At 38.0% G+C, this 13,835-nt stretch overlaps 1 protein-coding gene across 2 annotated transcripts in view; it reads right to left on the reverse strand.

Moving 5' to 3' along the window:
* The window catches only part of LOC120514783 (serine incorporator 3-like), a 102,676-nt gene that overhangs the window by 30,016 nt on the left and 58,825 nt on the right, over positions 1-13,835 (reverse strand). For both annotated transcript variants that reach the window (XM_039735339.1, XM_039735337.1), the window contains exons 4-6: positions 9,206-9,285; positions 8,238-8,375; positions 2,266-2,435 (exon numbers count right to left, since the gene is read on the reverse strand). In XM_039735339.1, coding sequence (XP_039591273.1) covers positions 2,266-2,435; positions 8,238-8,375; positions 9,206-9,285 — 388 coding nt within the window. The remainder of the gene's footprint in view (positions 1-2,265; positions 2,436-8,237; positions 8,376-9,205; positions 9,286-13,835) is intronic.

Here is a 13,835-nt window from a genome sequence, read left to right on the forward strand (position 1 = left end):
ACAGCCATCAGACTCTATAACTCCTTTTCCAGTCACTCACCCATACTTTAAGCTATTACCCTCTTTCTTTATTGGATATCCAGGAACATTTTTCAAGTACTTGAAATGTGCAACATACTATCTGTTCTTGTGCAATAAATTGTATTCTCTTCACATGAGAATAACCTTATTTGTTCTCAGAATGTGCAATATTAACTTAAGGTGCAACACTCTGCACTCTAGTTTGATACTTACATTTATTATACTTTATTTATATTTACATGATTACTTTATACTTGCTCTTAGTGTAACATATCCCTTGTCTGTTGTTAAGTTGTAACATAAGTAATTTACTTTGGGATTAATAAAGTTTTCTGATAACAAGTAGTGATATGCTGTGTTTAGCATGCAATTCTGAAATAGAGAAGCTCACTGAAAGGAGTTTCTTTTTGGTAGAGAGAATGATACGACTCTGTAAGGAATTAGTAACACTGCATAAGGCACTTTTGGATCCATACATTTTTCAGAGAATGGTCCAGATTAAAATAAATGAGTGAAATGTAACATGGCTAAAGTCAATCCACAACAAGGATGAAAGATGTACAGTGAGATATAAACTGTAATCCAGAGGGGCCATGAAATTACTACTCCAAAGTGTTTAAAAGGGAAAAAATGCAGGAACAGCTATCTCTGATGGCAACTCGATTTTGATGATGCTGCTATTTAAACTTTGAACTTGAGTCAAACAGTCTGCAGCAGTACCCATTTTGGAATTGTAATGAAGTTGCCGAAGAGAAGCGAAGCTGGGGGGATTGGGGGGGTGGTGGGGGGTAGGTGGATTTTATGAATCTTAAATAACTTTCTTCTTGGATGTATTTCATGAGTTTGACTAATCAAGAAATGAAATAGTTTAGTAATTCATTTTGCAAAGTGAAATTCTAAGTTCTCCTGCAGAATCAGTTTCGCTGAAATTGCTGGCACATCACCATAGGATAAAAATAGCTTGGGCATGGGCCTGTGTGGTCCCCCAAGTTCCATGCTCAATGCCCATGAACGATGAAGAAGATCAGCTATCCTGTGTTACGCAGGTCCCCATCAGTGTCAGCCCATTTCTTTTAATGTCAGGTATGTGGTGTGAATGCATGTTGAAGCAGGTGGTGCACGCACCTCTCACAAAACACAGCACTCTCAGGCATTCTGTCAAGATGACTGTAATGCAGCTCTGTTGCTGAGGTTGCTTTTGTATCAGACCTGCAGCAAGATCACTTAGCTGTAGTTGACGTGTCAGCATTGTTGCATTGAACCTTTAAATTGTGGCTGTGGGCCACACCTATAATTCATAGGTTGCTTTTATGTCAGACCTGATCAGTTAAATGTATGTATTTGTGTCAGCTACAGTGGTAGTGTTTTCTATCAGTGCTGTGAGCATCTGGGTTGTGATGCATGTTGCACATCAGCAGGCTGCGTTGCAGTGCATATCCTGTGTGGACTATGGCCGGCCATTCATCCTGGTCAATACCCCCACGCCGCTAGATGGAGCACTTCCAGCAGCATTGAGGTGCGCCGAATTCCAGCTGGGCATCATGGATATTGGAGTTTCCCTTCACAGCCATACCATGGGGGCCGCAACTGGACGCTGCAGGAAGTTTTAGAGACTTGTATTTGCCCTATAACCTGGAAGTACATCCTGGTCACATGGACAGAGGAAATGACATACTTCCGGGATGAAACAGAAGAGCTTTTGATCTGACCCGGAAGTGCTAAGAAGTCACATGGACTGAGCAGCACTTCCGGGTCAAGGACTATAAAGGAAATCCCAGACAAACAAGCTGAGCTGGGTGGCAGGGTGGCAACGCGTCTGGGAGAGTGGAGGATTATTGATTATTGTGTTTATTTATATGAGGATTGTGGAGAGGAGGGTGCTTTGTGCACGGTATTGTTCAAATAAATTCATAATTTGGACTTTTATCTGGTGTCTGACATATTGTCTGAGGGTTCAAGGGCGCGATAGCGCCCCCTATCTGTCACACTTGTCAGACCACATACCCAGAAATGTGATGCAGAGGCTGTGCCAGCAATGAACTTGAATAAAAGCACAATTTCAGTCCTGATGTGCCCTGATTGTCCAATTAATGGATCAGGTCGTGTGTATCACAGTGCAAGATGTTGATTTAGACCACAATGAAGCTTCAAATGCCAGGGGTATGAGGCAGACAAACAGACAACACCTATGATTTTATATTATATATACATTTAAATATATTATATTATATTTTATAAAATTACCTGCACTTTAGGTAAAATTGAAATGATAGATGCCACAATACAAAAAATGAAGTTGAAGGCGATGAAACACTTATTTCGGGTGCAGCCATCTGGAGTGGTGTAATATTTGCACAAAAGCACAACTGCAGCAATGGAAATGCCATAGCATATCATCATCACACATATTAATGCTGGAATCAAAAAAGAGAAATTTTTCATTTAGTGTTGGAAAGGGAACTGTCCTGAAACATCTTCTCAGCTACCAACAACAGCAAACAATTTAAAAATTGTATTACTATAAATAAGGTTAATCACAATGACTAATGGAATTTAAAATGAGCATGTTAATTAACGGCTTCTTTGGTGGAAGCTCCTCTTAGCTAATAATCAGAAGTCAGAACCATCACCTTCAGGCTGCAATAATGAGGTTGCAGAAGGAATTTAAGGGAAATAAAATACAGTAGGTGACAGACACCCTGAACCACGATTTCAGAATTCTCATATATACTGTATAATTATTCCTGGAAGGAGAATTATTTTATGTTCATAATTATTGCTAGTGCCCCTATAGAAAAGTGTATTCTTAAAATTGATAATCTACACCTACTAGAAAAGAATTATAAGCATATGAGAAAATAAAAATTGTATTTCACTAAGCATTAGAAATGTTAGAGTTACGATTGAAAAGGCTTATGCTTATATATATATTTTTTTTTATTATCCTGTGAAAGCTGGAAACCACCAAAATTTTATAAGCTAAAAGGTCACACATGTGAGAGAGGTGGAAAGGATGGGTCCTCTCTTTTAGAGGGGGACAATGAACTTTTTAATTGTTAACTGTAAATATTGATGGTGAGCGCTGAGCTAGTAGGGAGTAAGGGTAGGTCTTGTCAAACAGACATGATGGACAGAGCAGGTTTTGACATCCTCTCAGCTGAGAAATATTGATCAAATAAATTAGGTAGGATTAGAGAAGTGGAATATTAGGAGTCAGATGAGGGTGAATAATGGCTTGTAAGAAAAGAACTACAGTATAATAAATGTAAGGGACGCTCATGCCTATGGCTGGGCGCTCATTCTGGCGGAAGTGTGCCTGTATGTGCGCCGTATAATAAAGCTTGATTCTGCTGCCTGCCCTGAGACTCTGAGTGCCTTCTTTGGGACTGAGGGTGGCTGCGCCTGCCTCTTTCAACACCCCCTAAGTGAATGTCAAAGATGATCATCTGACACAGGTGGAGCTGCTCAAGTACCTTAGGGTCTTGTTCATGACAAGGTAGGGATGATTGTGAAATTCACCAACAAATTGGTGCAGTTGCAGTTGTATCAGATCACCATAGAGAATCAGGAGACAGGTCTGTGGATTTCAACCATGGGTTTATATGTTAGTTTACTTTATATCCCCATCTTCGCTTGTATTTACAAGCTTTGGGCAGTGATCTTGTTGGCAGGGGGTCAAGCTTGAAACTACTTTGGAGCAGAATCACAGCTCCTCAAAATCAAAAAGAAGATAATTGAGATATTTGGGCAATATAATTAGGCCCTCTAGCTCTCTCTCTTTCTTTTATTTAACTTTCATAGTTTTTTCATTAATCGTGTTCCTTCTATTAAAAGGTAAAATTTATCTGTGCATCTTGCAACTGCTTAAAGCAGTTTTGTTACTCGAATAGTGCAGAATAAGACATAATGCACTGTCTGTGCATTATAAAGAATGGAGACAGAACCAAGAAACAAAAACAACAAAGTATGTAAAACCTGAATACATCTAGCACAACACAATTAATTAGTTCGACTGTAAACTAGAAGGTCTTGGCATAATTTTTTAAATCAATTTTTATTGTAGGATATTTGCCATTTATACATTTCAACACAGTGGGGTCATCTCCCAAAAGATGTTTCCAGTCTTTATTTTCAAACAAAACGTTTCTTTTCAGTTTCCAACATATTAATTTATTATGGAGACAATGGTAGTTTGGAAATTACAGGTTAAATTTTTCCACTCCAAAGTGAAATTAAGTTAAGAACACTTGTACAAATTAAGACATATTTCTGAACATTTTAAAGTAGAATTGCTTTTTACTTGCTAAATTCAACAGACAGCAATTTTCAACATGTACCTCTACAGTATATTAAAGCACTAACAAAACTAATTAATACGTGGATTTCTATTTGGGTAAAGTTCACATGGCAAGTGCAAAAGTTTGAGTCTCACCCCGAATTTTATCTTTATGTTGTTCCCTTTTTTAATCATCCTTTTTTTGTAACTTTATTCTTTAATTATGTGAGAGCTATGTATATCATATAAAGCAGTTGCTTCATTTCAATGGAATTATTTTTTGTTAAGTGTCCTTCTGCCCCTTTCTGATCTCCCTATGTAGATTTTGTGACCTAGATATTTGAGGTTTTGATATTTTCTGGGTTTTTAAACTTGGTAAATTGACTTGTTTTTGTTTTATTATTTCATGTTCTGCACTGTAGAGTTTTTGCTCTGTAAATAGTAAATGCTAGTTGTTTAACTCTTTGAGGGCTGAATATTTTTTCCAAAAAACTCCGTTTTCTGAAAAGCACACAAAGCAATGGTTTCACACATAAATCAATATAAAACATCTGCTGCTATGTGCCGTGACTGCTGTTGGTGCACATTTGGCACCTCTGGTGGCAGTGTCTGCACAGGGGCACCTCAATGGTCAGCAAGAATGCACGGTGGGCTGGCTGCCTGGCTGTCTTCACACAGCAGGTAGGTGGTGGTGGCGGTCACAGTGTCATGCAATATGGTTTGTACCTCCTGTCATCATAAGTGGTAATCCTCCCAGGCAAGTGCTGCTGTAGGAGCATCAGCTACACGAAAGTGTTCAGCACCATAATCAGCTGGGGACCAATCAGATGATGCCAGTACCTCACTTTCGTTTTCGATATCCATCTCCAGATCACTTGCATCAGACTTGGAGTCTGACAAATCAGAGTCCTGTTCAATGAAATTACGTAAAACTTCCATGCTTTGCACATATACTTTGGTTTCTTGCCAGATGTCAATGCCATTTCAGAGGTTGTTTGCTCTTTGCTACAAATGCACGCATTTGGAATCGAGGTCAAATCTGCAAAGCTATGTAACTTTCCTTTGAATTAAAACATAAAGGCGAGTTCTGTTGCAGTTTACAGCTGATTACCATCCCCTACCCCTAAATTTTGACAAAAGTCGACATCAGCCCTGAAAGAGTTAAATCATTCTCTTTTTTTGAATGTTAAATTTTTGGGCTTAATATTTTGAGGTTTGTTTTGGATTTTGTTTCCATATTGCTTATCTCTATTTTTATTTTGACCTTTGCATTTTCTGATTAGTGCTTTTTATTCTGTTCTTGAAACTTTAATTAATAAATTTTGCCTGCGGTTTTGAACTAAACATAATACTGAAACATTTCTTGTAACCAGATAAACACCCTTCTTACTACAGTTAAATTTTCCTTGTTTTCCCTCCATAACTCTCTATATTATTAATATTCTTTGTTTTTCTTTGTTTATGTATTAATCTCTTGAGAGCCCATTATAGATTTTCAAAAATATTCAAGTCTTGGGACTGCAAAGGCCTTTCTAAAACATTAGTCTTTCCTGTTTTGTATTGTCTCAGTGAAATATTCTACCTTTTTTCAGCTTCACTTTCTTCACTAACACAAATGTTTTCTTTTTCTTCACCTCGTGGGAAACACTTTCCTGTTTTCCACAGGCACAGCACAGTCCCGCAACCACAATACCACGCAATAGTAATTCTTGTCTCTTCCTTTTCTCCACCACTCTTACCCAGCAAGTTTCGTCTCCCTCCTTCCAACTCTGGCACTCGGAGTGGTGACTGCTGGCTTCTTTTATAATGCCCCCGGAAGTTCTCCAGGTGCTCGTTGACCTACTTTTGGCAGCACTTCCAGGTGTGGCAGAAAACCTACCCAAGAGGGCTCAGGTACTGTTGCAGCATCCCTTGGCAGCACTCCTGGATCCTAACAGGGCTGTAGATAATTCCTGCTCCCATGAAGCCCTGCGGGAATCCGAGACACCACTGCAACCCATAAGGGCTGCCATCTAACGCCCCAGGGAGGTACTGTTCTATCCATGCTTGGTCCTCTTTATGAAGAGGCATCCTGGCCGGACAAGGACCCCGGCCGTCTGCAACAACCTGTATACCTTGGAATCAGGTTTAATCAATCATGAAAAGAGTATGGCACTTCTATAACCTTTTAGCATCTTGGTCTCATAGGCTCACAAGGTTTTATAAATTGTTTTAAATAAGCAATGATGCTCTTAAGGATGCAGCTGGCTTGAACGTATCCAAGAGTGCAAACAAAGGGGCCTTATATTGATTTTTGTCTATCTACTTTAAAATAAGCTGGACCTTTCGCTAGACTGTAGCCTCTGACATGGAGTCTAAGCACCATGAATAGATCCCATTATAAAGGTTGAGAACCATCCTGCTTTACCTTTTAAGAATATCTGCTTCCTAAGACTAAATTTATATACAGTATTTATAGTATTCTAAAAACACAGCTGTAAGTCTGCCTAGAGCAGACCATCCACAACAACAACAACTAAGAAGAAGTAGTGAGGGAAGCCACCAAGAGACCTAAGAGAAATCTGAAGGCGTGAAGCCCAGATGCTAGTCACAGTTTTATGGAAGAGTGGCAAAGAGAAAGCCACTCATACAAAAAGCACATGGCATCTTGGCTAGTGTTTGTCAGAAACCACATGGAAGAATCTAAAGTCATCTGTAACAAGGTTCTATGTACTTGTTGAGAACAAAATTGAGTTATCTGGCCATCAGGCTAAGTGCCATGTATGGTACAAGTCAAACACACATTATCGAAAACACACCATTCCCACAGTGAAGTATGGTGGTGGCAGTAATCATACTGTGGGGATGCCTCTCAGCAGTAGGCCCTGAAAGGCTTGTGAGGGTACCATGTAAAATGAACTGTAAAATATAAAGAAATTCAAGAATAAAACCTGGTGCAGTAAGGTAAACATTTGTAACCTTCTGAGAAAATGTGTTTTTTTCAGCAAGACAACGGCCCCAAGCATAAAGCCGAAGCTATAAAGCAATTGCTTCAAAACAACAATGTTAATATTCAGGAGAGGATGAGTCCAGATCTCAACCCAAGTGAGAATTTGTAGCTGCACTTGAAAAGCCCGTTCACCCATGATCCCCTTGTAACGTGGAAGAGCTTGAGCAATTTTGTATAGAAGAGTGAGGAAAATCTGCAGTGTCCAGATGTGTAAAGCTGACAGAGACCGATGGGCGTAAAACATGCATCTACTAAACACTGAATTGACAGGGGTGAATAATTACTTACAATACTTACTTGGGGGTGAATGCAATCACTTATTTTGCTCTTCTGCAGTGATAGATGGATTCTGCCTCACATATCTGACTAGATTAAGACAATTTCTATCAGGGATTTTTTTCTGGGTATTTCAGATATTGCCATGGCTTCAACAGTCCCTTATTAGCCAGTTTCTTACTTATGCTTTTAAAATAGAAATTCCAAGCTGGTAGATCAATCAATCAATCAATCAATCAATCAACATTTATTTATATAGCACATATTCATACAAAAAATGTAGCTCAAAGTGCTTTACAAAATGAATAGAAAAATAGAAGACACAATAAAAAATAAACATAAGTCAACATTAATTAACATAGAATAAGAGTAAGGTCTTGCTATGGTTATCTCTTGGTCTGTAAGAGACAGTTTTTATTTTTAAGTTCGCAGTCAGCTTCTTGTAGAAATCAGAGTTGCTGATAATAGGTTCAATATTTGAGAGGTAAGTGTGGTCTGAGTATGTTTTCAGCTATGGAATGTTCTTCATCTGTTTTAATTTCAAAGGCTAACCTGTCAATTAAGATTTAAGACCTTAAAAATGTGATGGATCTTCTGAAAGGTGATCAGACTTTTGCACTTGCCAAATTCATAATTTATACTTTTTTTTGTGATTTTGAATACTCGGGTACATACCTGCCTTCCAAAGCTTGGAATTTCCATCTTCCACTTTCTGAAGCCAGGATATATTCAAGGTGTGAGCAAAGCTCACCAAGTACAACAACTGAATTAAGATATATATGACAGCACCAGCTACGCCAAACCCAAACCAAACTAGGAAGACAAAAGTGCATTTATATAATTAATTTTAAGATTTTTCATTTCACCATAGAAACAATAACTGTAAAATTCAACTAATATGGTGTGGTAATGTAGAGCTAACACTGTTTACAAAGCTGCTGATAAAAGTCATTAACAAAATTTACTACCTGTTTGATAACACAGTAAACTTTTTTATGCAGTGTATGCCAATGCAGTATATCAAGATTGTGACCAAATGGGAAAATATGTAAATTTATAGATGAAAGCATTATTTTGTTAATGTTTAAACAATGTAATATTAATGAAATGTATTTATAAAATAAACTAGCTATATGCATTGAAGTACTGGTTGTCAAAAAGAAAAGAGGATATTTGACCAATTTTGTTTAATATCTTGTTTGGTATTCTAGGATTCATACCATCCCGCCCAAAAAATAACAAAATAAAATAAAACAAAAAGCAGAAGCACTTCAGTTTTCCTGTGGAAGCTGTGTGTAAATCAAGAATCTACTTAGACAAAGAGCCATGGAAATTTAAAAAAATACAGTTAATTACACATGTATTTGCATTTTTATGGTTTAAGTCTAGTACACATGGTTAGGTCAATTTTAAAACACAGATTCAATAATAACAATAATTAACTAGTTAATTTTTTTCTTGCCCATTTCTTCTCAAGTCAAGGCAACCACAAAAGCATACTCTGTCAGTAGTATATTTATTCGAAAAGATAGTATATAGTAGAGTATACAGTGCACAATACAGTTCTGTACATCTCCATAACACATCATTATCCAGTGACTTCAGGTATTGCAAGTTAGATAGTTAAGTGTTAAGAAATGTACCTTGAGTAAAATTTCCATCTGGGATGAAAAAAGCACCTACTAACAGGCTAATAATTGCAGCAATCTTAATACACCAGTACCTGAAAAATGAATTACCAATAATCAGTCCAATGAATGTCATAATTGTCTCTATATTTCCGTATTAAAAAAGTTCAGAAACTCAGGATAGAAAACTCTATCCCGCACTTAAGAAACAGAATATCTACAAAAAAATCTACAAGAAAATCAGGATAAACAGTTTTGATCAAACTGAAATATATTATCTTCTAAGACAAAACTTTCACTTCCAAATGCATAACAAGGACAGGGTAAAAAAAATACAACAATGCACTAAGCGAGAAAAATATATCTCTGATAACAATGAGTTTTGTAATGTAGCCCAAAATGGCACTGCTTCCATTTGTTTTCACAATTAAAACATTCATGTCACCTCTTAGGCCTGTGAAATCAAGTCTATGACTGGACACTTATTATGGAATCCACATCAGCCAAAGTGAGTAGCTAAAAACATGATTGTTGATCTAGTAAGACTAGTAAAGTCAATTGCTAGTATATTCTTCACTGTCAGGTGCCCATTTCATGACCTGGACAATATTTGTGACAATTATAATCTGTGTTATAACTTAGTCTTAAGCCAGACTTTGTTTATTTATTTACTTTTCATAAAAGTTATGTTTTTAAGACAAAGATTTAAGATTACACTCATAAGACTGAAGACAAAAAGCTAAATTTAAAACATCAACCATAATTCTTCAGAATTTAAACCTACATCAGATATCTATAATAAATACTGTATGTAATAATGGCCTCTGTAAAGGACTGTACAAACAAATCAATACCCAACTATTATGGATTTTTTACACTGATGTCACGTGTAAGCACCACATGTATAATAAAATAAAATTCTTACTTGCATGTCCCTTCGGAACATTGACTACTGTACAATACCAACAACATACACACACACATTACATCTATCTATCTATCTATCTATCTATAATGAAGTGAAAAAGAAATTACACCCTCTTTCAATTCTAAGGTTTTACGTATCATGGCATAATAAAAAAAAAAATCTTGTACTTGGCAGGTCTTAAAATTAGATAAATGCAACCTCAGATGAACAACAACAAAGGACATATTACATTGTGTCATTATTTACTTAACAAAAACTAGGCCAAAATGTAAAAGCAGTGTGTAAAAAAAAAAAAATTAAGTACACTCTTACTGCTTCCATAGGAATTAAGAGAGTAACAGCCAGGAGCTGCTAATCAAATTCACTTGATTGATTGTTCATTGGCAAGTGTGACCACCTCAATAAAAGCAGATGTTTTGGCAGTTTGCTGGTTTGGAGAATTCAGGTGTCTGTTAACACAATACCAAAGGGGAAGTACATCAGCAATCATCTCAGAGAAGCAATTCTTGCTGCCCATCAATCTAGGAAGGGTTATAAGGCTTTTTCCAAATGTTTAGAAATGCATCATTCTACAGTGAGAAAGATTAATCACAGCGGAAAACATTCAAAATCTTCCCAGAAGTGGACATCTCAACAAATTAATCCTAAGGTCAGAACAGTAGCATAGGCAGAAATTTGGTGAATATGAAACTAGGTGGACGATTGAGGGTATACTGAAAATTCATTGGGCAGGTGGGCGATTGCTCATCCAAACCCAACTTTGGTTATGTTACTGGGTCAGACCATGCAATGCTCAGAGAAATTGCAAAAAACATCCAAGAGCTACCATTCATGACAGTACAGTTAGAAAAATGCTGAACAAGTATGGCCTGTTTGGAAGGGTTGCCAGGAGAAAGCCTCTTCTTGCTGAAAAGAACATAGAAGCATGGCTTAGTTTTGCAAAGTTGCAACTGAACAAACCACAAGACTTCTGGAACAATGTCTTTTGGACACAGGAGACCAAAGTGGAGATGTCTGTCCATGATGAATACAGCATATCAAAACAAACACCTCATACCAACTGTCAAGCATGATAATGGAGACGTGAAGATTTGGGCTTGTGTCGCAACTACACGACCTGGGCACCTTGCAGTCACTGAGTTGACCACGAACTCCTCTGTATACTAAAGTATTCTAGAGACAAATATGACGCCATCTGTCTGACAGCTAAAGCTTCGCTGAAACTGGGTCATGCAACAGGACAAGGATCCCCAACACTAGCAAATCTACAACAGAATGGCTGAAGAAGAAAACAATCAAGATACTGCAGTGGCCCAGTCAAAGTCCAGATTTCAACCTGATTGAAATGCTGTGGAAGGACCATAACAAAGCTGGGCATAAACGAATGCCGGCAAACGTCAATGAACCGAAGCAACACTGCAAAGACCAGTGGGCCAAAATTCCTCCACAATGATGTGAGAGACTGATAGTCATACAGAAAACGATTACAAGTTATTACTGCTAAAGGTGGTTCTGTAAGCTATTGAATGATGGGATGTATTTAGTTTTCCATATATGGCTTCTCAATTTTGCTTTAATTTATATGTTTAATAAATAATGACATGGTGGAATCTGTTGTGTGTTGTTTTACACCTGAGGTTAGATTTAAATAATTTTAGAACCTGGTAAGGACCAGGGGCCTCATGTATAACGCCGTGCGTAGAACTCGCACTATAACATGGCGTAAGCACAAAAGTCGAAATGTGCTTACGCACAGAAAAATCCAGATGCAAGAATCTGTGCGTACTACAACTTCCACGTTCTTCCGCTACATGAATCCCGATCAGCATAAAAAGTAACGCTCGTGCACGCGCTTTATGTAACGCCCCAACTCCTCCCAGAATTACACCTCTTTGAATATGAAAATCAATATAAAATCGCCCTTAAGCTCAGCCTTCTGTGAAAAGACAATGGGAAAAGCACAGGGTAAAATATAAGAATTTCAGCGAATACCAAGTGGAGGCAAAGCAAAAACATACTATTTGTTCAAATAAACCGTGGTATAATCAACAAAAGGAAGTTGATCGAGTGACATAGCGTGCTGGAGAAACTTGAAAGCTCAAGTTCACAAAGTCGCACAGTGCCGGTAATAAAAAAGAAGTCACATATCAAAGTCGCCGTCAAAAGCAGAGTTGTAAGCCCACTGTCCGAGTGTCATATGAAAGCTTATTAGGGAACAGAGAAAAAAGGCATACGGTGGGGAAAAAGCACAAAATATCAACTTCAATCTCGACATTTCCACTTTAATCACGTAGTTTATTTCGTCATTAAAGTAAAACATCATAAACTTCATCTTAAAATCATTTAATTAACCAGTTTCTCAAATCACATCGTAATTAAAGTAGCACGTTAAATGCTTTGTTTTGTATTTGATCTTCTATGTGCTCTGTGTGTGTGAATTACTACTTGCTTCTTAAACCGGCTCTCTTTCTCCAACTGGACAAAGAATCGATTACATTCGTGATATTACAGCTCTCTGAATAACTAAAATACTGAGATGTATACGTGATATCATTTTTATGATGATAGGAGTTAAAGCACGTTATTTTAATAAAGTATATATCTATCTATCTAAACATGGCTTTCACGGCGCAGTGATTGTGTACGACCTTCGATGAAATAATTTATTGCCGCAGTACTCAGGGGCGGCTCTAGGCTTGTGGTGGCACTGGGCAGAGGAAGAATCGGTGGCTCCTACGCCCGCCAATGTCAGTAAGGTAGCTTATGCACGGTGGATGGCCACGTCCGTTGCAGACACTGCATAGCCGCCTTGTGCTCATGACACAAGCATTTAACTTTTGCCGAAATTTGTCGCTGTGTTTTTATCGGTGTTGTTATTTTCTCTCTGTTTTATATCTATACTAATAAAAGGCAAAGCCCTCACTCACTCACTCACTCACTCACTCATCACTAATTCTCCAACTTCCCGTGTGGGTGGAAGGCTGAAATTTGGCAGGTTCATTCCTTACAGCTTCCTTACAAAAGTTGGGCAGGTTTTATATCGAAATTCTATGCATAATGGTCATAACTGGAAGCAGTTTTTCTCCATTTACTGTAATGGAGATGAGCTTCAACGCCGTGGGGGAGTTTTGTGTGACATCATCACGCCTCCACGTAATCACGCAGTACATAGAAAACCAGGAAGACCTCAAAAAGCGCTGAAGAAAACATGCATTATATAATTGAGAAGGCAGCAAAACAATAAGAAGCGAGCGAGTGACATATACAACCATATTCATGAGTTCTGCTACTTCGGAAACAAAGCACGATGTAAACCTACACTTTAAAGTAAGTTCATAGACAGGCTGCCGCTGGCGTTTGTAATTTAGTGCCTGCCCATATAAGGCCGTCCGTCAGCGGCAATCCAATAGCAAACTGCCACGGGTAAATATTCACGGGTGAAGGACTGTGCTTATGGAGAGGAAGATGAGATGGCCATGGTGGTGTTTGACACAAACTCAGCGAAACTGCGAGAGAAAGTTTTAAGTGCCAGGACTAAGGTAACATTAAATACAGCCATGGACATAGCAGGAGATGGCACCAGCACAGCTGGGAACCTTCGATGCATGTACACCGAGTGGCTCACGTGAACTGACGCAGTGCACAGATAAAAGGCAACAGTTCCAAAGAGCTGAACAAAACCGAATTACACAATTGAAAAGGCAGCAAAAATATGAA

The sequence above is a fragment of the Polypterus senegalus genome, chromosome 14 (genome assembly GCF_016835505.1).
Source record: "Polypterus senegalus isolate Bchr_013 chromosome 14, ASM1683550v1, whole genome shotgun sequence".
In the NCBI taxonomy this organism is placed as follows: Eukaryota; Metazoa; Chordata; class Cladistia; order Polypteriformes; family Polypteridae; genus Polypterus; species Polypterus senegalus.